The sequence below is a fragment of the Lichenostomus cassidix genome, chromosome 5 (genome assembly GCF_008360975.1).
Source record: "Lichenostomus cassidix isolate B80296 chromosome 5, HeHo_3.0, whole genome shotgun sequence".
Classification (NCBI taxonomy): Eukaryota; Metazoa; Chordata; class Aves; order Passeriformes; family Meliphagidae; genus Lichenostomus; species Lichenostomus cassidix.
Window position 1 is genome coordinate 21,437,311 of NC_139486.1, and position 15,450 is coordinate 21,452,760.

The window sequence follows — 15,450 nt, forward strand, 5'->3', positions numbered from 1 at the left end:
GCACAACAGGGAGCAATTTAAAGTGTTGATTGGAAATAGAACAAACCTTCCCAAACAATGTTAGAATGATAATATAAAATCAAACTTTTACTTGAAAGCCTTCAGGTACACAATATGGCAAAAACCATGCATGGTACAGTAATTCTACAATTTTTATAAGGTTAGTTGATTAGTATACCTATCAAATATTGTCTCATTGGAAGAGCAGTTGATTAGGTAATTTTTCCCTGGGTACTGCCCCATCGGAATTGGTCCAGGGGCTTCTCTATCCCACTTCTTATTGTGTCTCCAAAGATTCTGGTTGGAAAAGAAAACAGCCTTGCTGTTGGTTCTCTTCTTGAAGTAAGACTAAACAGTATTTCAGGAATGTGTTAGAAGGTCAGCTCATTGTGCTAAAACGTAGGGGAAAAAGGGTAGGAAAAAAACTAGGAGCTATAGCCATATATTAGCAATCTATAAGGCTACAAATACATGAAAAACATAAAAAGCTAAAAACCTTTAGGAATCATTCTCCCCTTTAGAGACTTGACAAAAATTCTATATTGTTTAGTCTCTACCACTTACATTTGACAAACAGCAGTATTCTTCTTAGCCATGGTTTTGCTGCAAAGACAATGACTTCTCAGACAAGGAGTATCTGTTTCTCACTTGCACAGCACTGATGCTGCGCCAGGTACAACAGCAGGAGTACAAGGCAGAATCCTCCAAACATCACTGTGAAAACATATCCTCCTTCACAAATCACAGCACAAGAGGTTCCTCTACCACATGTGCTTTGTTTATAAATCACAGTCAAACCATTGACGTATCCTGCCCTACTCAATCAACAAGGTCCTTTACTATATGGCTGCAGGAGGTTTCTTGCAAATGGCAAAATAGTGCTTGAACAACAGGTAAAAGCTGCAATTAACTGTGGATGAAAAGGATGGCCTCCTTGGAGGTGCTGGGTAATCAAGCAATTAGAAACTACTTCCCATTACCTGCATTCCCACAAAGCAGAGCTAGAATGACATCCTTCCAAATAACTACCTTTCCATCTATTTAAGCCCTTTATACGATTTGGCTTCAGCAGAGACAAGCTTTGACCTCTGGACTCTCCTCAGCCCTCTCTTCCAGCTTTGAACAAAGCAAGCATTGTAAGCAGAACTTTCAATCACTGGTGTATTATCCATATGGAGCCTGTTTTGCCTCAGTCTTCCTGGAGCACAGCAAAATCATCAGCAATGGCATAAGTATGCGTGCAGATATGAATACCGGCTGCAGTGTGCTTATAGGATTTTTTGCATATTGATACTGTTCTAGAGATTTCTCCCTAACAGAAGCCTGTACCATCCCATGCTGTAAGCTTATTGGCTTACCCCTCTCCCCTCCCTGGCTCCTCCCCTCTGGCTTCCCCTGGTTAGCTCTTCTGAGTAACCACGCCTCTCTTCCCTCTCCTGATAACCTTCTTCAAAAGCCAGACTCGGGGTTCACCATCTTGGCTTCCCAGCACTCCGCATCCTCCCCTGCCTCTCCGCCCCTCTCCACCATCCTCTGACCCTCGACTGTGGACCTTGAATAAAATCCCTGGAAACCTCAGATGGTGATCCTGCATTTCTTTCATCGCCGCGCCTCCACAGCGACTCGCGTCCCCTGCAGCTCCACCGCCTGCCACAGCCACGTGTCTGCCTGGCGTGTTCTGGCCCCGGGCAGCCCCCTCCGCATTGCGGCGTGGAGTGGCCGCTTGTGAACTGTGATACTGCGCTGCTGCGAATACCTACAGTCAGGATTTCTTGGGATCCCTCATTTGATAGCATCTGAGACTGCTCAGCTTCAGCCATCTCTACTCTTCTCTGCAACAGCTTCAACAACTGTTAGATGTGAAGGTAAGTCAAGAGGAGAGACTCTCACTCCCATGGCTGGTCGCATGCCCTACACCAGCCCGTCACCCCCCAAGCAATGACAGCTTGGACGCAGAGCACCTGGGCAGCCGCGCCACACAAGCACCCCATCAACCTGGGAAAGACCCTGCTTAGGACCACACTGCCCTCAGTAGTGGGGGGTACTAACTTTATCCTCACCCTAATCCCCAACCACATCACCTCATACCAGACACAGGAGCAATGACTAGAGAATCTGCCTGATTGGAACCTACCAGAAAGGAGCATGAACTGGGGTATATATTCCAGAAAGGACAGAGTGACAGTTGGGGCGGGAGTATCTCCCACCAAGGAAAATTACCTCCAACATGAGTTAAGGCCTGGGTAGAGTATACAGTACACAAACATATCAAGAAGGAGAATAAGAAGTCTTAGGGAAAAAGTAAGTTGATCAAAAAATGCCAGTATGTAAGGATGGGCTGGAAGCTGATGAGCAACAGGCTGTGAAAAGTGACATCTTGCTGTGCAAAGGAGAGGTAATGCAGTGGTGCTGAGTGGGTAAAGCTATGCTGTGGCCCATTGGGATGTGCAATATGAAGAGGTATTTTGGGACTAGAAAGAGGTAGAAGTGTACATTGGCATAGACAGGAGTACACAGTGAAGCAAGGAGATGTCACAGTATCTAAACTCATTATCATCGTGCAACAGCAGAGAAGTGAGGCCCATATTAGGGAATGCACTGGACAGTAGTGGAGCCAGACAAGAGAAAGGCACAAAGGGTATTTGGAAGACCAGGGCTGTAAAAGCTGCCAAGTCCTTCTGCAACCACTCCAGCCTATGACAAGGGATGCTGTGAAATGCCCTTGATCAGAACAGAGTGGCATCACCTCCCCAGTACCCCTGTATCCTATGGCCACAAGACAGTCCTTTCCAACAAACCTGCCAGAGGGAGGAAATGCCCCTAATCCCAGTGCTGTCAAAATTTCTACCACCTTTTCTAGTTTCTAAGCACAAAGGTTTTGTGCTTTTAAGGTGCATCCACTCTGTAAGATTTATTTTCCAGAGCCCCTCATCAGTCTTTCTCCCTAAATGTCTGGTGTCCACATTTCACCAGAAGTTACTTAGCTCTGCTCTGCATGCACTTTGTTGAGTTAGAGCACTTAGCTGAACCAGCTATCTCTCCTGTGCCATTAATAGCTCCACAGAGAAAGAACATATTCGGTTTGTTTTCATTTTCCATGCTTGACACCTTTTTACTTTCAGAACCTTGTTCAAGCAAGGAAGATAACAACAGAGGTAGGAGAGACTCTTTCATTCATATCTTATCACCCATTCTTATGAACAGAGCTTTTCCCAACTGCTCCAAGGAATACATCCAGAACAAGCCCAACCTGTGTTATCACCATTGTCTCCCCAAAGATTCTTGCTCTGTGATCTCACTGGTGATTGCTTCCAGGAGTCATTGGAAAGATTTCTTTGTGCAGCCTCTTTCACTGTTGCTACTTGTGAGCACTTGTGTAACACTGCTGCTTGTGTTACCCTGCGAATCCTACCCTGTCCACCTCAAACTCTTGCATATAACACTCAAGCAAATGATCACCTCGCACCATCCCTCATCCAAACCACTGTGGCTGAGATTAGAAAGCCAGCATCTGCTCACTGCTTATTATTTTTATGCCAATGATCCCTGATAGGTACAAATTGCCCCTGGACTTAAAATGGGGTTGGACAGGACAACCCACTAGTCAGCATATATGATGCTTCTCCTTCTGCGTCAAATCAGCACACATGCCATTTGCCTTTACATCAGTTAGTTCATGCAGCAGAGCTACATGCTGCAGTTCCCAGTCCCCAGCCATGATGCTGGCCTAGAATGGGAGAACCCCCATCAGCAGTGTATCAAGGAAGTTTGTGTCAAGACAACACAGCCATGTTGAACTACCATAAATCCACTTCACAAATCCTCTGTCTTTGCTCAAACACGGTCTCCATTTAAGGCAGTTTTCCCACAAAACATTTGTTAAATATCCAAGCCTGTGATAAGATTCTTAGGAGTAGGTCACATCAGAAGGCAGACTATTTCTAATTGACTGAAAATATAATACTTCTGTACGTGAAATTGACTTCTTTTTTCTTCCTGCCCTTTTGTAAGCTCTTGCATAATTTGTTAGCTTGTCACATTCCTCTCTAGGTATCTCTGTATTTCCAGTTGCTCCTTCTCCCATTTGTTCTGCACTGATTCAAGCTGTATGTAATTACTTCTTGCCTACACTTAAGATTCATCTGAAGAGCCTGGCTCTTGGGCCTGATGGGAGAACTGGAAGTCTTACCACTGAATTCAAAAGCAGGACTAGGCCTAGGCACCCTGGGAAGGTTCTCTCACTGGCATTTTCTCTTCTATTTGAATTCATCTGCAAGTTCTCATGTGTGATGCTGGCCCCAGGGGAGAAAATTTCAGGATCCCTCTCTGCACTCCTCTCTGCCCTGACATGCCACCTTGCCCCTCTGCCACCTGTATTTCAGCTAAGTATATCATACTTAAAATGTACTGAGAATCTAGCAACACTGGAATTTAATTTGTTCCTGAAGCAACCCTATTAAATCATCTAGGCTCCAACAAAGACAGCTTTGCTGTCTTTTAGGTTACCAAATCCTTTCTGGTTTTAAACACCTTGATTTGGTACATTGTAACTATTAACACAGGCATTTACATCAGCTTTCGATACTGCCCAGTTTTACAAGGTCCTTTATTTTTATATATGTTATTCTCTTAATTTATCTCTTTTATCATTGCTCTCTTTCTCTCATTACCATTTCCTCTCCCATCACTTTTTTCCCATTTCTACCTTTTTTGCCCTCCCTTCCTCTCTCCCTTTAAAATTAAATATTGCCCAGCACTGCCCATGTGAAGGAAGTGAATGCTATGAGGTAAGGCTGCGCTGGAGACTGTATTCGAGCTGCTTCACTGAGAATCAATGAGGCACAGAGCGCTCATCTAGCTCCCAAGAAGCACAAAGAAACCACAGATTATCAGTGGCAGCTGAACACACACTTGAGAGAAAAGGTCCCCCCTCTGAGCACCTACTTCAGCCTTTAAGAGACACCACACAAACTGTGCCAAAGGTGGCTGGTGTGGTAATTTAATGCGGGCTAACCTTGCCTGGCTTTCCACAGCTCCTGTGGAAGGAAGATTGCCAGATGGAAGCCTACAGAGGCAGAGGCCTGCAGGGAGCAGACAGCCTGCCCTGCTCAATCTATCCACTGAGCTATGAAACACAGCTGGTAATAGCCATGCTACAAGGATGCAGTGCTGATAGAGGGAGCATGCTGCAAGCTGGGGACTGACATTAACCCTGCCATTAAACTGTAGGGAAACATTAATGGTCATTCCTGGCTAGACAATATGTAGACCCTCAGACTACACATAGGCAGCCTCATCCCATCCAAATCTGCCCGTAGTACACCCTTCTAGGTGCAGATACCTCACTTACCTCCTTGTGTTTCCTCTATACCTCCTTACCACACAGTCAGACAAGTCACAGCAACCAAAACAGCCCCAAAAACCCCTATATATGAGAAACAACAGATGTACCCACCACTTCCATTCTTCAACCTTCTCTTTTCCTTCCCCTCACACATACTTTCTCTAGCATCACCTTTGCACACTATTGCCTCCTGCCTCCCTCTTACTGTATCATTTGTGATCCTTGAAATGCCTCTCCTCAACCTGGGCTAGAGTGTGAGGGGACCTGTTGTAAAGAGCAAGATGCAAAGTAGCAGAACACCCTCTTAAATTTACGGTGTTTACTTCCCTTATACCTAATGAACACAATCACCTACCTACTGATCTCAGTGCTGTGGGCTGCTGAGGGTTAATGATGGCACCAACTTCTGGGCTTCTGCATTACCTGACTGCAGCACCAGAAGTGATTTATGCTATTATTTTCTTTGGGGGTTAATTAGGGGCTCGAGAAAGTAAAGGGCTGTCATTGCTAGCTGGAATTGGTCTAGTGCAGCCAGGGGAGAGCAGTCATCCCTCACAGAGCTCTGCCAATATATCTTTGTCCTGAACATCAATACCTCCAGCTCCCACCCCTCAGTGTGGCAGACAGCCCTCCATCCTGACCTCCAGCAACCCTGTTAGTCTTGGCAGAACGCAGCAGAGCAGTGTATTCTGCGTGCCATTTCCATGTGGCAACTTTCACATCCTTACTCCACTTTTATCTTCACCTTATCAAAGCTTGCCAATAATACCCATTGATGGACAGGGAAACCTTGCATAGCATTCAGGCTAGGAAGAGGTATCTCCCCTTGGTATTTCCTGTAACTGAGAAAGAGCAGTTTTCCTTGCTCTAGTTGTCCAGGGCTTGCTGAGGCCTGAGAAGCCAATGCAGGCTATGGCTGCCCCTACCTCTTTGCCCAGATCCTCACGGATAACTTGCTCAATCTCCTGCCTGGTGCTCTGCGGGGCCTGGCTGTGCAGCACCTTCAGGGTGCGGGTGTACTCCTCAGGCAGCAGGTAGTCCAGTGCTCCCAGGTGCTGTCCCACCTTGATGAAGGTGCCGCGGTTGGAGCAGCACAACTCCCGGAGGCGCTCAGCAGAGCGCAGGTGCACCTGCAAAGAGATCAGAACATCAGCCAAGCCCTTTTGCTGTTATATATGGACATATATATCTTTTTTTGTCCAGTATTTAAGCAGACCAAGGATTTAATTTCTTGATTCTGGGCATCATCATCTAATGTGTCAGTTCAGCATTAGGACTCTGGTTGGATTTTAAGGGTCTGAAGCAGACCCTTAAGGACAAGATGCTCCAGAATATAAAGGGCTTCAACACATGTTTGTACAGGCACTATGATCAGCAACAGCACATTAGTTTTTGGCTCATCCTTGCACAGAATAACAAGTCTGGCCATAGGGCAGCATTGGTTTGTCAGTGTGTTTCATCACTACGATGCACAGCTGGGGAATCCCTTCTCAAAAGACAAAAATCAGGACCACAATCATTATGTTCGACTCTTAGCATGAGTGCAATGAATGAAAATGAGACAAAAACCACAGATACCATCCCAGGAACTTTCAGGAACTTAGAAGAAGAGTCTGTTAAAAATCAAAATTACAGATATCTATTTGGCAGTGAGAAGGACAGTATGTGGGCAGTCCTTCATATTCCTCACCTCCCTTTGACATGCACAAGGGGAAATTACATCCCTCCAGTCCAGCCAGGTCTTGGTCTTACTGCTTACATTGCCAACAAAGTCTGCAGTGACAGTGGTTTGAGCCACTAAGTATTAGAAAACTTGCCAGGTGGGCTCACAGCGGCCAAAATGCAACTACCAAAGACAAAACCCATTGCCAACAACTTGCCTGGTCTGTATTTCAGCTCTTAAGGTTCATTTCACTACTCAAGAATAGACCAGCCACCACATCCTTCAGTGACAATGATTTATTCTGCCTTCATTACTCTCCCTAGAAAAGCCTCCTGCCAAGGACATAGCTATATTGAATAATATTTAATGAACTTCAGATAAGTTTACCCTGATACAGTAATAAAATCTAAGCAAATCAATAACAAAAAATAACTGTGCACCCATCTCCTGTTAACGCCTGACACCTATCTGCATGAAGTCTCCTGATTCCTCCAGCTTCTGTGTCAGAAGTCACTGAAGGTCAAATCCTGTGTCTGCAGCCCTCATCTGCCCAAGATACTGTGGTGATGGACTCCACCAAAAGCCTTGAAGTACATGACAAAAAAGGAACAATACCACAAACATTCATGAACACCACATATACCCACACCATTCAGTGACTATTTTTGCTCTCTGTGCAAAGTGGTGCCACGTCACATCATGGGACAGGCTCAGTGTCTCACATTTGAGAACGTGTCAGGGGCAGACTGAGTGCTGAGCTGCAAGCACATGAAACACAGGCCTAGGGGAGTGTGAGGAGAAAGCCTAATGTGAAGTCTTGCTCTCAGTGTGAGACTTGACAGTTTGATACACACAAGCTCACACAAACACACACATTTTCCTAGGTGGGCACATATGGGCAAGTCTAACTCATGCTAGGTGAGTGAGCTTCCCCCCAGAATGTTGCCAGCTCAAAAACACTTGCACATATATAGGCAGCAAATAACACCCATGAGCAAGCCTCAAGTCTCCCACATGATTCTCCTGCATTTTACACAACAGCTTTGAAGCTCCTGCTGTAACAAGCCTCTGTCCTGGCTCTTTCTCTGCTCTCCTTCCCTGTGCGCAGCAAGGGCAAAAGCAAGCCAAAAGGGAACAAGGAAAGGAAGCTGTGACAGAAGATGAGAGAGCAAGAAAAACAGGGAGGGAGTAATGGGATGAAAGAAAAAGGCAGTGGGAGAGAAGGAGCCAGAGCAGCTGAGTTGTTTGCCACAGCACCGAGAGTGCAGTCCATCACAGGGAAACAGCTTTTATGTAGCTCCAATAGCCACCCTCTAACCACTGCCTCCAGCTGTGGAAAAAGAAGCCCTACCAGCAGTGAAGGAGAGAGGTGGCCAGCTACCTCCCCTCAAGGTGCTGGGCAGCCATAGCCAAAGGCACCAGCAGGAAACAGGGACAAGGCTCTTTACAGATATGTTCCAAAAAACCCAGCACTGAGCTCAGGCTAGCACAGGGCCCTGAGACCTCCCATACCCAGCAGGAGCCCATCAAATGACTCCAGGCAGCAGCATGAGAACAGAGCAGCAGCAACCTAGGGCTGTAGTGCAGTGCTAGGTGTCAGGCCAGGCAGCCAGCTCAAGGTAGAGGTGCTGGCTCCAGTGCATTACCCACGCCACATGGATTGCCAAGGGAGATGGAAAAAACAGGATGGAAAACTCATGTAGCTAAAAATGCAACTGGTTGTAGACCCACTTGCAGGGTGTATCTTCATGTCAGTTAGTGCTGAGAAGGAGGTGGAAATAGCCCCTCTTTCCTCTAGCACAAGGTGAGAGGAAATTTTGGCCCTCCCAAACTTATTCACACTGTTGAGAAGCTGGTTGGCCTCATGGATGCAGCAGTCCTGGCCAAGAGAGACAAGAGGATCCTTTCAGAGGGCTCCAGGAACGAAACAGAAGAAAACCGCCATGCACAGCATCCTCCACAACGCTCTCACAACTGGCTTGCCTAAAACTCCTAAGAGATAGCTGCCTTGGCTGGCTGGCTGGACCAAGGAATTCCAGCTCCTGCAACTGCTAGAGAAACAAGAGAATCAAACAATGTGTCTCAGAAGTAAATCTGTAACCCTACATCTTACAAAACTCCAGTCTACATTAGAGGCAGAAGTCCAGTGAGCATGAAGCAAGACTGTGAATGCAGCTTCCAAGGTCTCTTTTCTTATCAACCAGATCAGGTCTTTTAGCAGAATACTTTCCTAATGCTCTCTGTTATTTTCTTGCACCTCCCCAAGATAGGTCACAGTCCAGATGCAGCACTTGTTTCTCTGACAGACTACATTCCCCTAATCATAGACAAAGTAAAAGCATCACATTCCTACTATGGTGTCCCATAGTGCTGGCCCACGTTTCTGCTCTACCTTGAACAAAATACAAGATAAATGGAAATCCCCAGAATGGCTCAGAACTTTTCTTCAAGATACTGTTCTTTGTTGCACAAGCAATGCTTTGAAGACTGTTTTTATCAGAGGAAAGAGCTGGGAACAACAACTAGTTTTACACAGACATACTTGTATGCATCACACCTAGGAGAATGCTACAAAGAAAGGAAGCATTTCATGTACCAAGGAATATCAAGAACAAGCTTCCATCAGAAAGCCCTTCAGATTGCAAATGCTGTCTGACTGTATACATGGCTCTTTCCTCAGTCCACATAGGCATCTCTTTCCATTTCAAATCCCTTCTCCAAATTTCAGCAGGACAAATTCTACCTGGCCCACGTGGCTATCAGACGCCTCTGCTTTACCTAAACCCTGGTTAGACTGGGATTGACACTGATTATTAAAACTGTGAAAGTAACAACTCTCAGGTGTGGAGAGGAGGCACCTTGTGGGATGAAGCACATGCTGAACAAGCAGAGCTGCAAAGGGATATTTTTTAATTTATGCTTGATCTACAAGCAGACCTGGCTTCTCATGTAATTTGGGTGCTTTTAAAGGACAGTAAAGGCTTCTCAAGTAATTTGGGTGCTTTACTCACACAGATATTGGCAAAGAACTGCTCATCAGAACATCAGATGTACAGATGTCATAAACTGGCAGATGCTACTCTAGTTTTTAAAATAAAGGAACTAATTTAGAAGAAAATAAATATTCAAGTTAAAATACACCAGTGAGAACTTCAGTACTTGATATCTGGTAACAGACCTGGTGGCAAAAGTGCTCAGACAGGCCACTAAAGACAGTAAAGTAAGTGGCAGAAGCTGCTCCTCATATGAAATCCATCAGAAAAGTCATCCCAACTCTACAGAGCATATTCTTAGCTAGCAAAATGTGAAATGAGGATTAGGAATGCACAGAGAACAGCCTGCCCATCACTGCTTACAATGGAGATACATTCTCCAAGACAGAATTTCAAGAAAGGTGTCTCCAGAAAACACCTGGAAAACTTCAATCATATAAAAATTAGAGGTTAATTCAAAAAGTAGCTAAGATGCTAATAACCATAATAAAAGGGAATCTCATATTAAAACTGTTAACTTCCAGAGGGCTGAAAGGGAATAAATGTTGCCCTGTTTTTAAGAAAAATCCAGACTAATCTGGGAAGTTATAGTCCTGCAAGCTGTAATTCTGTATCAACTAAATTAGTTGGGACAATAATTACAGAGAGTAATAAAAATCATCTAGCTAAATGTGATATGACTGAAAGAAAGCCAACAGGGATTTTGTGGGGAAAAAGCCCATTCTTCACCAGTCCACTAAAATACTGTGAGCATGTTAATACAATGGCAAATAAAAAAGAGCTCTTAGAAAAGAGGTATTTATTGGGACTTTCATGTGGCTTTCAATAAATATCCTCACAAAACGTGAAAGGAAAACTCAGTAATTATTGGAGATACAAAAACATCGCTTGCTCATTTTATCCCATCCTCAGCTCAGAAACCCAGTACTACAGACAGAAGCAATGGGAGACTCTCCAGTTAGGACAAGGCTGCAACATTTACTGCTGTTTTCACCACAGTTTCATTTCAACCTGCTCTGAGCATTTTTAGACTGCATGATCTTGCAGAAGCCTTATCTATCTTAGAACCTGCATTCATTGTTACTCCCAAGGAAGATGAACAAGCACTGGAAAAACTAAGAAACATGATGAAAGGGGGGAAGGGGTCCAGGTAGTGCACAGAAGGCAGAAGAAGATCTCTACTATAAATGGATTGACCTGCATTACTGTCAAAACCAGTGTCCCATTACATCTATTCTTACACCAAGGTTTAATTTTCCTGCTAGTGATATGGCAGAGAAGAGAACAGCGCAGTGATAAAAATTCCATGAGATGCAACAGATATTATTCACCACTGTGGAAGAATAAGCCATGCCAAGTCCCTACCAAAGACAGGTGAAAAATCAATACACCAGGAGATGTCACCTCAGCATAGATGGCTGCAAGGTTACACATATTGGGAGGTGCAGTTTGTCCTCCCCGCACACACTGCTGGGCTCTAAATTAACTGGAACCATCCAACACTTGCATCACATTGTTGCAGATGGCTCAGCCTGCTCAGCGTGAGTCAGCAAAACCCAAAAAAGTGTTTGATTTGACTGTGATAAAAAAGATTAAAATGTTAAAAATATCAAAATGTTATTGTATAAATTGCACAACCCCACCCTGGATTCTAGACATTCCATCACAAAAAAGGAGGTATAAAGAAGGACAGAGAACGACAGGGGAAATATGACCATGTCACATAAAAGAGTCTATTAAAAAAGAGATTTGAAATGTTAAGAGACTGTTTAGATTTGAGAGAGTTGATGCATAAGAGAGAAAAGCTGTATGCAATAATGAAAAAAAATGTTCCCATTCCTATTTCAAACTCTCATAAAACCACAAATAATAGGGCATTCCACAAAACAACAACCGTTTTTAAGTTGTTGGTTTTTTTACATCCCATTTTGCACAACACAGCATTAACCAGTGGCACTCACTGTCAGAGGATAGAGAAGCCAAGAGCTTAATGGAATTCAGAAGGGCTTTAGATATTTATGATAAAACAACCATACCTGATTTTATATGGAGTTTTTTATCTCTAAAAGTGCTTTTACAAAGCTCTTTACAAAACTCAGGATCGCTATTCCACATTCTACAAACTCATAAGAACATTACAGGTAATAAAATGTCTAAAGGGCTTTAAACACTATTGCTCAAGGCATCAAGATAAAATTACACTATTGTCTGGCCACAATGAGAGACAGAATGCAAACAGGATGCATTATTAAAATCTTCAAAGAACCTATTTGGTATATCCAGCTCCCAAATTCTGGTTAAATCTTCTGCTGAAGTCAACCTGTTTCCAAGGGGTTTCCATATTCACTAAATTACCTGCCATTCCAAGGACTTGGGACATTGGTGATGGACTCCTGCTTTCTTTCCACGGAACAACAGAACTGCTGCTTATGGTCTTTCATATTAAGCCTTTGGGATGCGATGCTGTGTGCTAAGACACACAGTGGGTGGGAGCATCCCAAGCATATATGCTGTCAGCCATCCTGGACGAGAACACTCTTCCAGGAACACCTGCAGTAGAAGACTGGACTGGAAGAGCCAGGCTGTCCTTTGGATTCCCTACAGAGGGAAAAGAGGATGTCATCACCTCTGTGGTGGGTATCCCCAAAACACAGTAAGTCGGGTAGGGAGAAAAGACACAACAGAGAAGATAGGAACGCAATCTGGTAATAGTCCTTTTCTTTTCCACTCCTGATAATGACAGGGCTGTATGCACACGACTAGTAAAATGGCAGAACAGCTTTAGATGGCCTAGAACAGCACAACCCAGAGAGGAATGAAAAGATGTCCACCTCAATTTAACACACTGAGAAACTGAAATCAATGGCCATGCCAAAAGATCTGTAAAGACGTTTGGGGAGGATACAGCTACTGGGGATGTGAATAGCGTACTTGGGTGCTTTAAAAACAGTAATACAAAATGTAGAACCCATTTCAGTGACAGTGTAGTTCTGTCTAAAAGGCTGTTATCTCCTCTTTCAACAAATCTGAATAAGCATACAGTAAATATAAACTACTACAGCCTCGCAGTAGTCACTAACACTAGCAGCCTGGTAATCAAACTGACTGGCAGCAAGGACGCTGCAGGAAGACACACAGCTCTAAATGGAATTGTTATTGCCTGCATTTTGTATTATCTTTCCTACTTACCTTTTACAAAAGCTCATTCCTAGGCACACTGGATATTTCTCATTCAAATGCTTTCTTATACCAATACGAACTGATCATACTGCCAATGATGGACAGATCCATGCCTTTGGAATTGGAGTAAGTCCTGGTGCAATGTACCTCACTACCTAATAATTGGTTATTTGTCTATGTTATGTATAACTTAATAAGATCCTTCAGAAATTCTGACACAACAGTTGGTTGCTGGTAGAACAGAAAGGAAGTGAGAAAGAGAGCTTTACAGCTTGGAAAGGATTAAGGATGGAGATGATCTCCCAGACTAAAGTGACAACTCCTTAGCTTCTCAGTTTCACAAACACAAACAAGGACTCACACATCTAGCAGGATGGCCAGTAAACTCTGTACTAATGGAATATAGACAATAGGCCTGCATCAGACAGCTGAAATCTGGTGTTGGTGCTGTGGCATTGTATCAGCAGTGCTACAGGTAATTGAAATTAAAGCAAACACATTCCATGATTCATGCAAAACTTCCCTGGAGATCATGACAGAGTTTTCCAAACCTAGCTCAACACATTTTATGCTGAACAGACATGCAAGCTCACATCCTCTGAGCCATCAGGACTCAATTCCACACACATGCACACACAGATGTTGACATCCCACCCATGCCACATATACTCCCAAATCTTCCTGCTAAAACCCTGATTCACAGCTTGGTTTGTATAAGTGACCAAAGGCTGGCCTAGCAACAAACCGCTAGTGTGAGATGCCACTTGGTTCAGGAAACATTTTTACACTAGGCTCAGGTTCACCTCTTTGGCCAGTCACTCCCCAAGCTGCTCTGGAGAGGAGGAAGCAGTGTTTCTCAACCGCAGGGCAGAGCACCAGCAGTCACCTTGCTGAACCCTGCCCTTGCTGGCTGGTGCATTCACAACGAGCACCGATCGCCTGCGTGTGTTCCATCTTCATTTTACTCCAAGCTCGGTCATTTGTGCTCTGATTATCTCTCATTACTGACGACCTTGCTGTAATGACTTTTAATCTGCCTCGTATTAATTAGAAACATTTTCATTAGCCAGCTCAATTTTAGGTAAATAGCTAATAGAAGCAACTGAGCTGCAATTAGTTATCTGTGGGGCAGTTCAGGATAAAAATCAGAAGAGAGCAGCTGTTTCCCCTCTAGACACCCCTGTGATATAATACACTGCTCTGTGTAAGTCTCCTGAGCCAGGAAAACAAGGAGCACAGGGAAGGGCTGGTCAGAGATAAAGAGAAAATAACATGATAAAATAACTGGGCCATAGAACTTCTGTGCCTATAGCAGTACCTGCACATTCTCCCCCAGTAATAGTTCCAGATCAAACTGCTGAATGAAGGAATCTGAGAGTCGAGTTCTCTACACCCACAGACTTTACCTCCAGTGAACAAGGCTCTGCTCTTGAGGCCGTTTTACCCTGTAACTATTCAAGAGGTCCTTCACACAGGCTATCTCGTGGGACATGTACATTATCGTGGTTATTTACATATGAGGATAAGAGCAGCTCAGATTTGCCCACGACAGAAGGATCAGACCTACGTATACACAGATGTACAGTACTTGCAAAGGTTCATAAAAGTGCATTCAGTGCCTTGTTGTTGAGATAGCTGGTATACAAATAGCTCTGTACTTCATTGCAGAGAACCCAAGGAGGATAGAAAGTAATTCAACAGCATGTCTGCAGAAGGCACAGAGACATTTACAGAAGCCACAATAAAATTAGGCACATGTCTTGATCCATTGATCACAGAGCCTGCCGCTCTAGTTACAGAGGCAGGTGAAGTGATAATAAATTTGACACAGCATCTCTCAAAATCTGGCTAACAAAATTAATTCAGTTCAGCTTGGATCAGACCACATGGGATGCCAGTGGAAACAAGCTGAGTACTGTAAAGACACCATCTTACTTAGCATTATGTTTAGCTGTGGTGGGGGGCTCTCTCACACCCTCTCATCAGTCCTAAGCCCGGTTTCATTTGCTATTTTCAGTTGCTGTAAGCAACAGTACCAACCGAGATGTGTATTACACTCAGGAGTGTTCCCCTAAACAGGAGCTGCTGACACACCCTGCAGAAACTGCATACTACTGACAGAATAGCAAGAGATGATGTCATGCAGTAAAAATGACCTGAAGGGAGAACACTCCCCAGACAGCTATTTCGATGTAACAAGACCATGGAAAAGCAGTAGCATGGGAAATGAGGGCTAGTCTTGGGCCATGGGCAGGGTGGGGGGAAGAGCT

The 15,450-nt window shown here is 44.2% G+C and overlaps 1 protein-coding gene across 7 annotated transcripts in view; it reads right to left on the bottom strand.

Annotated features, from left to right (window-relative positions):
* ADCK1 (aarF domain containing kinase 1) overlaps window positions 1-15,450 on the bottom strand; it is a 77,482-nt gene that overhangs the window by 40,918 nt on the left and 21,114 nt on the right. For 6 of the 7 annotated variants that reach the window (XM_085061653.1, XM_085061650.1, XM_085061649.1 and 3 more), the window contains exon 4: window positions 6,271-6,474. The exons of the other annotated variant lie outside the window; for it this stretch is intronic. In XM_085061653.1, coding sequence (XP_084917779.1) covers window positions 6,271-6,474 — 204 coding nt within the window. The remainder of the gene's footprint in view (window positions 1-6,270; window positions 6,475-15,450) is intronic. 7 annotated transcript variants of the gene reach the window in all.